Genomic DNA, 15,557 nt, shown 5'->3' on the forward strand with positions numbered 1-15,557 from the left:
TGGAAAACATTTGAGTTAATACTGGAAACATAAGACACCAGTGTCCAGCCTCGAGGAATCATCCTTGTTAGAACTGAATCACTGGGTTTGTCCTTTTTTTGCTCCAGCATACGTCTTCTTTAGTTAAAGGTTAAACTCTCCCTCTCTCTCTCTGTCCTTGTCAGGTCTCAGAGCTGAGCGATTCTCTTTGAACCCAAACACTGGGGAGCTGCGTTCATCATCACCGCTCATCCACTCAGAGCGAGCTGACTACACCCTGACTGTGACAGCCACTGACAGAGGCCTGCCCCCTCGCAGCACCTCCTGCTCCCTCACCATTCAGGTCAGACTTTTATTGGCGCTCGGCCAGCACAAACACCCTCACCACTCACCTATTTAATATCAAAGAATAGACCTGGGGCTGAGAGGATCCACGTCTCTGGGCCCCTCAGACCCGTTGCAGACATATCAGCCTCACTTCTGACAAGCTTCCCTCCCTTTCCCTCCTTTTTCTTCCCCTGTGACTTTTCAAAAGGGAAATTTTGATCTGAAATGGAAAAATGGGTTTGAATCAAATACTCCCAGCTGGCTGATGATGAGGGCCAGCTGTAGACCGCTCTGATCAAGGTCATATTCAAAGACTTCAACACTTTTTTAACACAGTAGCCCTTTTGGAATGAGCGCCAGGGCTTTACACTCACGTAAAACACTGCATTTAAAGTAACTGAGTTAATATTTAATATAGAACAGAAAGAGGACACAATGGAAGAACGCTGGAAGGGACTTACATTTATGTGTTCCAGGAAAATAGAGTTGCCATATAAACAGTAACAATAAGTAACAGTTCACGTTTCCCCCCTTTCCAAAAAATGAAAATCATAAACATTAGTTAATTGGATTTAATAGTGCAGTGTTTTTCTTGCCCGCTGACGCATTTCTGTAATTTCCTTTAATAATCTTTTCAGACTGATTCTCTAAGTTGATCAATGATGCCATTGGACTATAACCATGTATTTATGGAGCAATCCCTTTCCATCTAACGTGGAACCAATTCACAGCTTGTCATGTAAGATTTCAAAAGGAACACACCATATTTATTTGATTTCCCACTTACTGGAAAATTGTTACAGTACATAGCCGTGCATCAGAATGAACCATTAAGCCTATGAATCACTATCTGTTAAGCTGCTGAAATAGTCATCATGCATCCTCCTCCTCCTCTTGCTTTCTTCTTTACAACTTCTTAAAGTGTCTTAATCTAAGGCTGTATCAAAGAAAGTATGTTTCATTGAAACAATGTGTCATCTGTTACTTATGGTGCGCCTTTATAACAAGGCGAGAAGTAGAAATGTTGTATTCTTTGGAGACTCTTGAACTGTTCATCAAAGTAAGTGTCAAGCAACACACAGTGCAAGAAACAGTCAAAGTACTAAGTTCCACTCTTTTCACTATTCCCTCCTCTGATTGTGTGGCTGTTATCCTAAATGTATTTTTTTTTCCTGGCAGAGACGTGAGTAGCACATTAAGTGTGATTAAGGTTAGCAGGCGTGTTATACAAGTCTATGAAAACTTCCTGCAGCTGCTTTCATTTGTTCTTAGTGACACATACAGCAGTACAAGTGAATGGAGTGGACACAATTGGTTTTTGATTTGCCCCAAACCCTTAAATTATTTTCATTCTTTTTTTGTAAAAATTTTGAACTTTTGTTGCTGTTTGGCATCTACATGAAGCCTTAGATCCACTGTCAGATGGCTAATTCCTCAAATCCTCACACACTGTTTTTCTTTCTTGCAGGTTCTCAGCAGCAGCAAACCTTCCTCTAAGACCAATTCTCTCTCCATAGCCTTTAATTCTGTGGAGGAGGCAAAGCCAGGCTCTGTTATTGGTTCGGTCCGCCTCCATGACAGAGACAACTCAGAGGAAGGGGAGGTGACCTACATGGTGGTGGGGGGCACAGATAGAGATGGGACCTTTGTCGTGGATCGTCTGACTGGAGATGTGTACCTGGCACGTCCTCTAGACTATGAACGAGATGAGCGCTACACCCTGCAGATTGAGGTGGATGACTTCTCTCCGGCTCATCCAAGCAGCACCCTGGTCCACCTAGACATTGATGTAGAAGACAGCAATGATCACTCGCCTCAGTTCCCAGAGGACCCCTTAACCATTGTGGTGTCTGAGAGCATGGCGCCCGGCTCATCCCTTTATACTTTCCAGGCTACAGATCAGGATGGCAGTGGGCCCAACAGTGAGCTGAGGTACTCCATCCTTCACCAGTGGCCAGACACCCCAGGCCTTCTGACCCTGGACTCCTCGACTGGGATTCTCTCATTAGGCCAGGAGCTGGATCACGAGGTCACCTCAAACCTGATACTGGTCGTCAAGGCAACAGACTCTGCCCAAGATGTCAGCCAGAGACGCTGGGGTTCTGTCACAGCAAGGGTGTATGTAACTGATGAGAACGACAACCCACCAGTGTTCAGCTCGCCCACAGCCGTCAGTGTGATGGAGGACCAGCCGGTGGGCTTCGTGGCGCTGTATGTCATGGCCAGAGATGCAGACCAGGGGGAGAATGGCAGAGTGACCTACAGCATTCAGTCAGGCAACACTGGAGGAACATTTAGCCTCAACCCCAACACTGGTGAGTCATGTTTAGAGTCTGTCTAGTAAAGGCCAGGTGGTGATGGGTTAATTGCAAAGATGATTTACATGTTGGTGACAAGTTTGCATCTTATCATGTACAACCACTAGTATCTGCTATTTTTAACTCAAACTTTCAATAACCAGAACTATATTTTAAGAACTATGCACAAATATTATTGGCATAGATGATTCAATAAATGAGCATTGAAAGTAGTCTAGGTCCTTGTAGAAGTGTTCAGTTTCAGTCTAGTCATAGTATTTCAACTATCAAACATCTAAGAGAACTTTTTGAAAGAAAATGTGTATCTCCTGAATAAGTTGAGTTTCCACAATTAATATGATTCGGCTTTAATATTCTATCCATACCTTTGTTTTTTTTGCGCAAATAGCCAATGCATTTGTGTCTCTGAGAAGGAAGGAGGATACAAATAGATGATGAAATCTCAGTCAGCGGTTTTCTTTACAGGTCCACATCTTTTTTTCTGGTCATTTTTTTATGGCTTCTTTATATTGATTGTGTTAAAACTATATTTTCAACACCTGCTGAGATTTAAAGAACTGAAGCTTTACTGAGTCTTCAGACATACTCAGCTCAAACTGAAATATTTACAAGGGGACAAGTGAATATGCATCTGTGTACCTCTGTTTTCTGGGCTTTTCATGAATGTTTTTAAGCATTGGTGCCACCTCTTAATCTTGTTTTGTATCGCATGTTTACTCCTTTTCCTTTGTTCTTCCTCCACAACAGTCATCAAACATCCACGTCCATAAACACACAAACTCTTGTAATACGTCTGCTTACGTCGGAGTACAGCGCAACTCTTGCTTCACTCTTCATGACTTATTTCTCTTAGTTGGAGGCCAGACAGACTGTGCAGTCTGCCAAATATATATAACACAAACATAGACACACTCTCGCAGACATACACTTACACAAGCATGCACACGCACAACCCATCATCTGTTATTGTGGATCTATTCCCATGAAAGACCAAAGAACCTCCAGCTCGAGCTTCTGGGAACCATTAGAGAAAGGATCAGTTACGCGTGTTTATGTGTGCACATGTGTGTACGTGTGTGTAGAGGCATGCACATATGTGTTTGTGTGCTTGCATGAGACTCTGTCACTTAGTTAACGCTGACCTTGGGGCTATTTGGTCCTGTGGGCTTTGTTGTGGTTTTTGAGACACGTGTCGACGTTGGCTCCGCCTTCTCCTTCAAGTCGCCAACCGGCTTGCCCCCCTGGAGCAGCTGGAGGATGGAAACATTCAGCGGCTATCAGGCATGCCACTTCTCCTTCAGCCCAGTTTGGTGCTCACCTTGAAGTGTTCATGCACACAGGTTATTTGTTAGAATAATGACAGAGTTAATCCTCCTTGCACCTGGTTTGCTCCTGTTTCAGGGTCAGAGACCGCAGACCTTGGACCATCTTTAAACACTCTGTTTTCATTACTTTGGCATCACAGCTAGCCACAATAGAGAGAGTTATTATTAGGATTGTATAAAGGCAGAGAGTGAGGGACACAGTCTCATCAGTCATTGTCAGTGGGGGGGGGTCATTAATTCAACTTCTGGAGCGAAGGGAGAGTGCACTTGGTGATAAGGTGGATTACTTCTTTGCAAAAGACAACACAATTCAGGGATTTACACATCAAATGTTGATAAATGCCTTCAGGATATAAGAAAAGAAGGATGTGTTTGTGGTGTGAGCAACCTCAGCTAACCCTCACACTGCAGTCCAAAGTGTTGGCGCCACTAGACCCGCTTAGACTTAAGATGTTGGAATTAAAAACATTCAAAATAAAAACGTTTTCCTGTGTCCCTCTGCCTTTCTTCTGCCCATGTGTTATCTGTGACCAGGAATACTACACGATCACAGAGGAGTCAGATTTTGAGAAAATATTCCTGCCTGTAATTCCTACCAGATTAAAGTCTTAGGGGCAAGTTATCTCAGTCCTAGTGAGATACAAAGAGAAAACATGCACAAAAAAGCTATAACCAAAGCAGGCCTGGCTCTCTTTCTTTAACAGTTGTAGCTCGTTTTAAAGCATGAAATTGAAATTGAATCAATGCAAGCTAAACCCTCTTAGGTCAGGATAATGAAAAGGCAAGAGTGCCCCCTAATTTCTACGCAGCACGGCAGGCCTGGCTGTTGCGTGTCTAGGGTGTGTGTTTACTGCTTCTCTCTCGATGGCTGCAGCACTCTCCAATGGAAAATCTCGTAAACTGTGGCCAGACTGTGGGGCTGTTAGAGCTGTGGTGGTGGTAGCACTCAGGTAGGCAGAGCTGTATGTGTGTGCAGGAGATTAGCCCTGATTTGGCCCTCACACGGCAACTTTTCACACTTGCTTTTGAAATCACTTGACGACTACACACAACAGTGGAAAGTTGCATGTTTTATGGCCTTTGATAGCATGTTGTCTTACTGTGTGTTGTCCTGTGAAACTTCTGTGAGGCTGTAATAAAGCACACCCACACACACATACAGGAAATCTCTCCTCACGTTTCACCCTTTATTCATCTCTCGACAGGCTCTCTGTCTATTTTCAAACCTCTGGACCGCGAGGAGCAGGACGTCTTTAACCTCACAATAGTCGCCGAGGATCATGGGATACCGGCGCACTCGTCCAGCCAGCTGCTGTGTGTCCATGTGATTGATGTTAACGATGAGGTGCCCTGGTTTGAGGAGAGCCAGTACGACGCCCAGATTTCAGAGAACCAGCCTCCAGGAACTAGTGTGCTGACAGTGTTTGCCTCTGATCTGGACCAAGGTGAGAAAAACAATGTGCACAGTCTTTGTCGCTTCTTACTTATTTTTTATTTTTCAACAACAGGGCTCTCCCAGAGGGTTGGTCAAAGTTCTAACTAACCAATCAGACAAACATCTTAAAAACATTTCAGCCAAATGTAGCCTGGTTTAAACCAACACAGTTTTTTTGGTAATAGCTATCAAATTGTGCTGTTTTAGCAAATGCCTTTTATTCTTCTCGGCTTTTACATTAACAGTTGTTTTTAATTGAGAACGACTCAGTAGGTTGGGGGTTGGGTAAAGAAACTGCACATTCTCCTGGACTTAGTCAGAATCACATAAAATAGAAGGATTATAAACTTTCTCTCCAAAAGCAATCAGTGAAGTAAACAGGTGAGGTTGCCAGACTTCTTTGTGTTAGCACGCAATCTGGCATCCAGACACATGAGGGGGGGGGGGGGGGGGGGGTCACTGCTAAATGCTTAGACAGCAAAGCTAACAACAAATAAACAGGTATGCAAGCTCATGATTTGAGTGATCATTACATGTTTTATGAGCTGTTTTTCTTTTGTCAAATGATTTCAGGTAAAGAATTAATCTCTCCTTTTCTAGCTTTTCTTTTTAATAACCAAAGTGACTGTTTCCCTTTAGGAACCAATGGACAGGTGACTTTTGGTGGTATCTCACAGGATGGGTTCACAATAGAACCAGCTACAGGTGTCATAACAACCACCAAGTCGCTTGACAGGGAGCTCCAGGAGTACTACACTCTAACAGGTACCGTCCTCTGGCTATCCTACGCTGGCATGGAGATAGTTTTGCTTTGAAATACATCATATTAGATTTAACCTTTTAAAATAGCAACCTGTGGCATTCAACATCTGTATAAAGTCTCTTTTAATGCTTTTATATCTTTTCATGTATTCACAGTTTATGCAAAGGATGGAGGTCTTCCCCCAAATTATGCCAAAGCCACGGTGAGGATCAGAGTGCTCGATGAGAATGACAACATCCCTCATTTTGGACGTCTCTTCTACAGCATAGAGGTGCCTGAAAACCTGGAGGTTTTGCCTCTGTTTACAATGAGAGCTACTGACAAGGATGCTGGTGAAAGTGGGGAGATTAACTACAAAATAACTGGTGAGAAGTTCTTTTATTTCACTATTTGGACTCTAAATGATCCGATCAGCTGCCCCTTTGGGTTTGCATGTCACAGCTTTTTATAACCATTGGTAATTGCACTCTTGCAGCTGGCGATCCATCTGGAGACTTCAGATTGGACAGACAGTCTGGTGTGCTTTCAACTGCCAGGCCTCTGGACCGGGAGAAGAAGGCAGGGTACAAGCTAACAGTCACAGCTCAGGACCGGGGTCGCCCTCCCCTCAGCAGCACAGCTACAGTGGAGGTTACGGTTCTGGACATAAACGATAACAGCCCCCACTTTCAGAGCAGCAGCTACACTGCAGACATTTCTGAAGATGTTCCTATTGGCTCACTGGTTCTGGAGGTGAAAGCCATTGATCTGGATCATGGCCCCAACAGCCAGGTGCTGTACTTTCTGAGCAGTGGCTCCCGAAGCATGTTTATCATAGAGCAGAACACTGGTCGCATTATCACCGCAGCACCTCTGGACAGAGAAAGAACCGCCTCTTACACCTTCGAGGTGTACGCCACTGACTCTTCCCCCGTGAACCCACTGAACTCCACTGCTCAGCTGACTGTCTACATTCAGGATGTGAACGACAATGCTCCATTCTTCATTCAAGACCCCCTTATTCTGAACATCTCTGCCAGCAGCTTGTCCAACCACAGAGTGCTGGCCACCATGAGGGCAGAAGACAAGGACTTTGGGGCTAACGGCTCTGTGTTTTATCGTTTTGCCAACCCTGTGAGGGGCTTCACCATCAACTCACTGACAGGAGATATCCAGGCCACAGAAAAGCTGCAGACTCTGACCCAAAGCCAGAGGACATTGATAGTTCAGGCCATGGACCAGGGCAACCCAGCTCAGTCCTCTCTGGGGGTGGTTATCATTTATATCAGGGAGCAGAGCTACAGCGGGATTCGCTTCTCTCGCATGGCCCGAGATGTCAGTCTGCAGGAGAACGCTGCTAAAGGTTTTTATTTATCTAATCCTTTAACTTATATACATGAGAGTCAGTGAAGTCAGTATAAAGGAAAAAGTAGATATTTAATGTTTCACAAATTGTGTTTTTCTCCTTATAGGCACAGTAGTAACACAGACTCAGGCCCAGTACCCAGATGGCTCTCAAACTGGTATCAGCTACAGTATTTTCAGTGGAAACAGAATCCAATCTTTTGGTATAAACTCCATTACTGGTAAGTGCAGAGATGGCAGCAAACCCTGCAATAAGATGTTTTTTCAAATCCACAATGTGACTCATAGTTATTTTTGTCAATTAGGTGAAATTTGGGTCCAGAAATCTGAGGGTCTAGACTTTGAGGAGACCCCCAAACTTCGCCTTGTGGTGAAAGCTGAGACCGCTTCCTCCAGCTCATACATGGCTGTCAACTTAATCCTGCAGGACGTCAATGACAACTTGCCACGCTTCCAACTCCAGAATTATGTAGCCTACATTAGAGAGGCACAGGGCTACGATTTCCCCATTATCCAGGTGAAGTACCCTTTCCCTTACATGGTCATTGGCTGATGTTTGCATGTTTAGTTGTACTGTACAAAGAAGTCAAATATCAGAAATCTTGATCGTTTCAGGGCTCTGGAACTGAGTAGTCTATACACTTTATTTGTGCCGTGAAGGCCGGTAGAAGGCCATATCTTGTGAACTCTTGACTTTCATGTGGAATATTGCTCACTAGTTTATGTTGCACTTAAGCAGCTGTTGCAAACATTTCAATATTTTCATTTCCAAACTAACTTTCTCAGGTTGCTGCAGATGACCTGGACCAAGGTCAAAATGGTCAGGTGACCTACTCCATCAGGTCCTCATCCATGAGCGGCTTGTTCAAGATAGACCCACTGACCGGCAGCATCACCACTGCAGCTATCATGGACAGAGAGATCTGGACACAAACCAAGTGAGTCCAATCCTTTAAGCTTTTTTTTGTCTTTATCTGTTATCAGACCCTGCCAAGTGCCTTCTAGATAATATATTATTTTAATGGATTTTTAATCACTTGATTATTATAGTAAGACTCGACAAATTCCAGATGTATAGTTTCAAAATAAAAAAGCAACCAAAACCAAACTAGTGAATCTTATTTTTTTGAAAGAAGTATCTTTAAGAGCTATGTGGCTGTAATATTACACAAACAAAGCGGGGGCGAACTCAACTGAGAAACTCCTCATAGACAATTGGTGCTAACTCAAATAGACACTTTAGGAAAAACTTCAGCACTCGCATTTAAGTTTTTAACTTTTAAGTATAATATTACGCAACCAAGTTCATACAAGTTTAAATTCGGTCACTGACATTCATTTTCTGGCACCAGGCTTGTCGTTACGGCAACAGACCGGGGAACCCCACGACTAGCTGGCTCTGCGACCCTGACTGTCATCATCATTGACCTCAACGACAACAGTCCCATGATTCCTCTGCCACGAGAGATCCGAGTGCCTGAGGGTAAGTCATCTTCACAGTGGACGTAAGTCAGTAATCTTTTCTTAAAGCCTGCTCTCAATCTGCCTGGCAGCTGGCTCAGAGCGGCTCAGTGAGAAAAGTCTGACCCTGTTATACAAAAAAAAACGACTGCCAACTTCCTCTATTCATTTCCTGTCTGTAAGATCAAGGCTTTCCACAACAGTATTTGTCTTTCTTGTCTTTATTTGTGGTAACTTTTTCAACTTTTTTTTTTAACTTTGTGGTTCCTTTAATCTGTAATTCAAGTGTTTGTTCTTCTTCTGCCTCCCTACATTATGTTCACACACATACAGATACTCTGGTTGGCACAGTAATCACACAGGTAACAGGAAATGATGTGGACTCAGGGCCAGCCCTCTCTTACACACTACACTTGGAAACAAACAACCAGGGCATGTTTGGGATCCATCGCTTTGGAGGAGGGGTTTCTCTGACCGGCCCTCTGGACTATGAGGAGAGAACGTGGTACACTCTGACCGTCCGATCATCCGACTCTAAACATCAAAGCGAGGCGAACCTCACCATTCTGGTGGATGATGTGAACGATAATGCTCCAATCTTTACTCAAGACTTGTATCAGGTACTGCTACCTTCCCACACTGGTCTTCACAACTCCACACCCACTATCTTTAAGAATATTAGCATGTTTGTTAACTTGTTGAAATCACTGTAATGTATATTGTGTTTCTCATCAGGTGACTGTATCAGAGCACCTCCCAGCAGGCAGTGCAGTCGTCACAGTAACAGCCACTGACTCTGACTTTGGGGAGAACGGAAAGATTATCTACAGAGTAATGTCATCAACTAGGGGAGTCTTCTACATCGACCCTAGCAACGGTGAGGTTACTGAGTACACATTTATGTGTTTTCTTTTTACCTGTTTTCCAGAGCTCCACTCTATTACCCTTTATATAAATGTTATCCCCAAATGGCTCTACTTGGATGAACTTTATGGGTTTGGACATATTTGCAACAGGCATTGCAAAATATTTAATCATTTTGTTCATTAAAGTCATTGCAAAGGCAGATGTAATTTTATTTGCCTCAGATGTTTTGGTTAAGATAGCATCTAAAAGTAAGCATGTTATAAAAGAAGACTCTTTTGACCTCAAGGTATTCCATCTTCTATTCTCCGATGCAAAACCTTACCCTTAACAATCGTTCCCCTTATTATTATTTCATTTTTATGACAATATTGTTTTGTTACTTTGCAGGCACTCTGTTCAGCAACCAAAAAACAGAGTTTGATTTTGAGAACCCCTCCATCCTGGTGCTTATTGAGGCGCATGACCAGGGCACTCCACCCCTTTCATCTATAGCCACCGTCCAGGTTCAGGTGTCTGATGTCAACGACAATGCCCCCATCTTCCACCAGTCAGAGTACAGAGCCACAGTGTGTGAAGATGGGCTTCCTGGATCCACTGTTCTGACCTTGGAAGCTGTGGATGGAGACTTGTCACGGGACAACTGTGGCTTTGATTTTGCCATAGCAAGTGGCAACTCTGGTAATGCCTTCCAGATTGAAAGCAGTGTGCGCTTCTTGGAGGGCCAGGGCTTCCAGACGGTCGGCACCCTGATCCTGGTGGAGCATCTGGACTTTGAGGCAGTGCCAAGTTATAACCTGACTGTTGTTGTATCAGACCGTGGAATCCCTCAGCGTAGCTCCAGCGTGCCTATCCTAATCAGTGTTACAGACGCCAATGACAACCCTCCTGCTTTTAGCCGAGCAGAGTACAGTGTGGTGCTGAGTGAAGGTGCAGCAGCAGGGACAGAGATTTTGCTTCTGTCTGCCACAGATCCAGACTCTGCTCCTAATGGAGAGGTCCAGTATTCCATAAGCTCAGGAGATGAGACGGACCTTTTCCAGGTGGACCGGTGGACAGGAGCCTTAAGGCTGCAGAGACCTCTGAAAAGTGAGAGACAGTTGTCCCATACGATTGTTGTCCAGGCGACTGATGGTCAAGGGCACTTCTCTTTGGCCCCAGTCATTATCGAGATAAAGGACATCAACGATAACAAGCCCTTCTTTCCCCTCAAACTTTTAACTGCGAGCATCAGGGAAAACCAACCCAAGAATGCCTTAGTCACCATGTTGCATGCAATCGACCACGACAGAGGTGTTTTTGGACAGTTAAAGTATTACCTGTTAGACAGCTCTAATGAGGGAAAAGAGGCCTTCATCATCAACCAAACTTCCGGGGAGGTACGGACTCGCTCGACCTTTGACTTTGAGAAAGTTAACTCCTTCAGCTTTGTGGCTGTTGCCATGGATGCTGGAAACTATTCTGCGTCTGTAACAGTACAGATTTATGTCACAGGGGAGGATGAATATGATCCTGTTTTCACCTCCTCAGAGTTCTCGTTTGAAGTGCCTGAGGGAGCAAAGAAAGGTCAGATTATTGGGAAAGTACAAGCCAGAGACGAAGACGGAGGCGTGGACGGCATTGTCCTGTATTCCCTCTCAGACGGTTCGCCTTATTTTGAAGTCAATAAATCAACAGGAGCAATTTCTTTAATAATGGACAGCTACAGCAGACACACGAGTCGCTCTAAAAGAGAGCTGCGTCTGATGACACTGGAAGTGACTGCTCAGAGTCCTTTAGAGACATCCCGTGTAGCAGTAGCCAAAGTTTCCGTAGATGTGACCCACACATCTTTTGGACTCTCCACAGACATGAATATGCTGCTTATCAGTGTCATCGCAGTTTCTCTTGGAACTATAGTCATACTAATAATAATTGCTGTGGCACTGTTTTTTGTTAAATTAAGACGTAAGACGAAGGACCAAAAAGGTTGTGGAAGAACACCAGCATCAGGCACCATGCTGCACAAGTTTGAAGAAACGAAAATAGCAGCAAATGAAATGATTTATCATCAGGCCCTTCCTGGATACGTGGCCACTCAGAGCGGCAGCAGTGGAGGTCAGTACACACGGGGAGGATCACTGGATCCCTCCCACTCCAGTGGGCGGGGCTCTGCGGAGGCTGAGGCAGCAGAAGATGATGAGATCAGAATGATAAATGAATACCCTCGAGTGTCAAGTATCTCCTCGTCCATGCAGGAGCGCATTTCTGCCCGAGGTCCTGACTCTGGAATCCAGCAGGATGCAGATCAGCTTTCAGATGTTTCCTGTGAGCCATCCATAGATTGGTTCAGAGGGAAAAAACTAGGCAGTGTGAATAGTACATTATTAGCTGGCCAGGTGCCGGTCTACAGGGATGAAGGGGTTGGGTATGTGGGTGTGGGACGGGGACTCAGCATTTCCCACCCTAAAGATTATACTTTCCCAGAGGATGGGAAGCCTGCTGTGGACGGCTCCCTGACAGCCATTGTGGCCAGTGATGAGGAGCTGAGGGGCAGCTATAACTGGGACTATCTACTAAACTGGTGTCCCCAGTTTCAACCCTTAGCAAATGTTTTTACTGAAATAGCACGTTTAAAAGATGAAACCGCTCCCCCCCATCCTCGCAGGTCATTTCATCACAAAGCAAAGGCCGAGTCAAGAATCGACCCACCGCCTCTTATAACTTCTGTGGCCCACCCTGGGGCAAAAACCGTCCCTCCAAAGCCTGCAGTGGGGAGGACTTATCCTAGCTTGGCTTCTTTTCGAAGATCTCCCCTGAGTGCTGAGGGATCCATCTCCTCAGTCGCCATGTCTCCAAGCTTCTCCCCCTCTCTCTCACCACTGGCAGCACGGTCTCCTGCTATCACCCCCTTCAATGTCTCACAGGGCCCCTCTGCATCAATGATCAGCACAACTGAACACCATTTGGAACACATTGAGGAAGCGGAGCTCAGGATTTAAGTTCCAGAAAAGAATTCTTGAGAGTGACTTCAAATTGAGTCATTGCTGTCTCAGACTTTTTCTACTGTATGACCACAGAGGCTGCAGACTGAAAGGAGTCAATGCTGTTCACTTTTCCTTTGTCTTACTTAAGAGAACACGTAAACAAGGTTACACTTAGAAGTCCAAATAGCTGAAGCTCTGGTGCTTACTGAAGAAAAAATGAACTACATGACTGGCTAAAATGAACAAAGCATTTTGTGTATGTGTGTGAGTGAACGTGAGTGTGTGTGTGTAGGATTAAGAAACTCCTTTTTTTTTCTGTTGATCAGTGTTAATTTGCACATTCAAACGGAGATTCATACATGATGTCAATATTTTGTACAAAGCATTGTCTATATTTTTATACTTCTAGTGGTTTCTGACAAGAAATGGCATTAAAGTGTCAAAGGTTGCTTAACCTCAGAATATATTTCTTTATTTGTATATTTGTTAATTGTACTGTATACTTGTTTTACTGTACTGTAAATCGATTTAATCTCATGTAATGTTTAACGTGTGGTTTGAAATGAAGTTCTTCATAAATGCTTTTTGAATTGGGATTATTGTAAATATTAATAGAGGAGGAAATGTCCTTGCTTGAACAAATGAAACATCAGTCAGAATAGAGTGTTGTGTGATCAGATTTTCTACAGTCCTGTGTTTGATCTCACATCAAAAGGTAATCGTGAATGTGAAATGCTGAGTTGTTTAAGTCCTCGACATAGGTCTCTGCATTTTCTGTGAAGACTGAATTTGACATCCAGTGATCGTGTCCTTCAGGTGCCCTGGCTTTAACTTTTCACTGTGAGCCTTACTGCTTTCACTTTGCATTGTGAAAATAGCTGTGTGATAAATGTAAAACTGTTTGCTTTATCTGCGGTGTAATTATTCCACAGAGTGTGAGCAAGTTTGTGCCATTTGTCTCCTCATCTAATGCTCATTAGTCAAATGTTTAAGAAACATTAAGGCTCTAAATCAGAACTGCCCAAACTCTGAAAAGTAGCCATTTCCATTTTTGTCCAGATTTATTGCATATGAGTAAAAAAAAAAAATGGTAATGAATGTCATTTGAACCACATTTGTCCTGATATGTTCTATAGCACTACTAGAATACTATGTGGATTACTATAAAATGTTACTTTTTAAAGAGTGAAAGTGTTTATTTATGAATGTTCAATCACAACCAGAATGTTTCCAAGTTAATTAAAAGAAATTCATGTCATGTACATGTTTAGCCATGATTCACAAAATGCTTGTACACAGATGCCTATGTCTTAGATACATCCATGAATGTGTTTTTGTTGCCTTTACAAAATGAAATGTCTACATTAACAATTACATAGTGCCCTTACATGACCTGAACGTGGATTTCTATCTCTTTAAAAAAAATTATAATATTGCTTATTGGCTTAATAATACTGTCTAAGGTAACGCTAACATTAAACAGTATTTTTATTTATTATAGTTTGACCTGAGAAGCTGAGAGGCTTGTTAAATTATTAACAAGTATGCTATTTTGACCATGGCCAAATATATAGAAACACTACCTATTTGATCAAATGAAGGTACTTGATGTTTGTATTGTTTTCTATTGATTGGTGTTAGCTGCCACTTATTTAATGTTTGTCCAAACTGCACAAAACGGTGCCATAAAAGAGAAAATCCTCCAAATGTTCACACTTTTACACTTCAGAGAAATGTTTTTGAGCAAAAAGTGCCTGATTAAAGTACTTATGAGAACACATTGTCACATCTGTCTTTCTCACCCAGTGGAACTATACGAAAATAAATCATATGATAATAGTTTTAATGTGAAATCAAGATATTTAGCTGTGCATGGTTTTTGTATCCGTTCTGAGAGTACTCACAAACGGTGAAGTCGAACATGAGGGCAGTGAAATGACACTAAGGAGAAAAAAACATGAGCAGTGTTTTGCTCGGAGGGTTTATAAATTAGTCTCCTCTGAACGCTGATGTGTTGTTGACTTAGACATTAAGTCACGAGCACTACTCTGTAACCTTATATGAACTCAGACATCCCTGTTTTCTCAGAGGCCTCAAAAAGCCTGGTTCACTCCCAGAATTGCCCAATCCCAGGAAAACATATCTCAATTGAACAAAGATTTGGTTTAATGATAGCCATTAAGTGTTATTTGAAATCTGATAATAATCATGTATGATGTTACACTGCATTGTTATCCCAATACCATAGTTATGTGAAGTAATGGCTTTTCAGAGGCCTCTGAAAGCAGCCACACACTTCTGAAGCTTTCTCTTTGCATTCAATTCTCAGATTAACCTTAGTCAGTTAATTACTTTCTTTTAACGCCACACCTACATGAAGCCAGACCTCTCTCAGTCCTGCTTTTGTGTTTAACCGCCTATTCATCCACTCTGCCAAAAGATCTCATTCACATTATGTTTTGTAGCTCAGAAGTCATTCATCATGTAACACTGACCACACCAAACTCCAGGTTTAATTTCAGATATTTATCTTTTTCCTGTATGCATATCATTTTCCCATTCTTAAATCATAACATCTCTATTGTTGTCCCTGGCTTTACTTGTCTTTGTTTTCCTGCTTTGGAAATTTCAGTCTCTTTCGCCATTCTGACTAATTAGCCTCAATGCCTATTCCCCAGGTTGTATAACTCTTAAGAACAGCTTGATTAGCAAAAGCAAAGTAGAGAAATGTCTGTGTCTGAAGCCACGGTTTAGTATTACTAGAATGTTTTCATA

The 15,557-nt window shown here is 43.0% G+C and overlaps 1 protein-coding gene across 1 annotated transcript; it reads left to right on the forward strand.

Moving 5' to 3' along the window:
• The first annotated feature begins 1,327 nt into the window (after positions 1-1,327).
• On the forward strand, positions 1,328-14,560 carry LOC109993355 (protocadherin-16-like). The gene is made up of 13 exons (XM_065960540.1): positions 1,328-1,366; positions 1,775-2,621; positions 5,155-5,394; positions 6,024-6,149; positions 6,303-6,512; positions 6,623-7,489; positions 7,599-7,712; positions 7,797-8,008; positions 8,278-8,429; positions 8,844-8,974; positions 9,286-9,572; positions 9,688-9,829; positions 10,207-14,560. The coding sequence occupies exons 1-13, from the start codon at positions 1,328-1,330 to the stop codon at positions 12,795-12,797; spliced, it is 5,958 nt and encodes a 1,985-aa protein (XP_065816612.1). The 3' UTR covers positions 12,798-14,560.
• The last annotated feature ends 997 nt before the right edge of the window (positions 14,561-15,557 follow it).

This window comes from Labrus bergylta, chromosome 11 (assembly GCF_963930695.1).
Source record: "Labrus bergylta chromosome 11, fLabBer1.1, whole genome shotgun sequence".
NCBI classification, from domain to species: domain Eukaryota; kingdom Metazoa; phylum Chordata; class Actinopteri; order Labriformes; family Labridae; genus Labrus; species Labrus bergylta.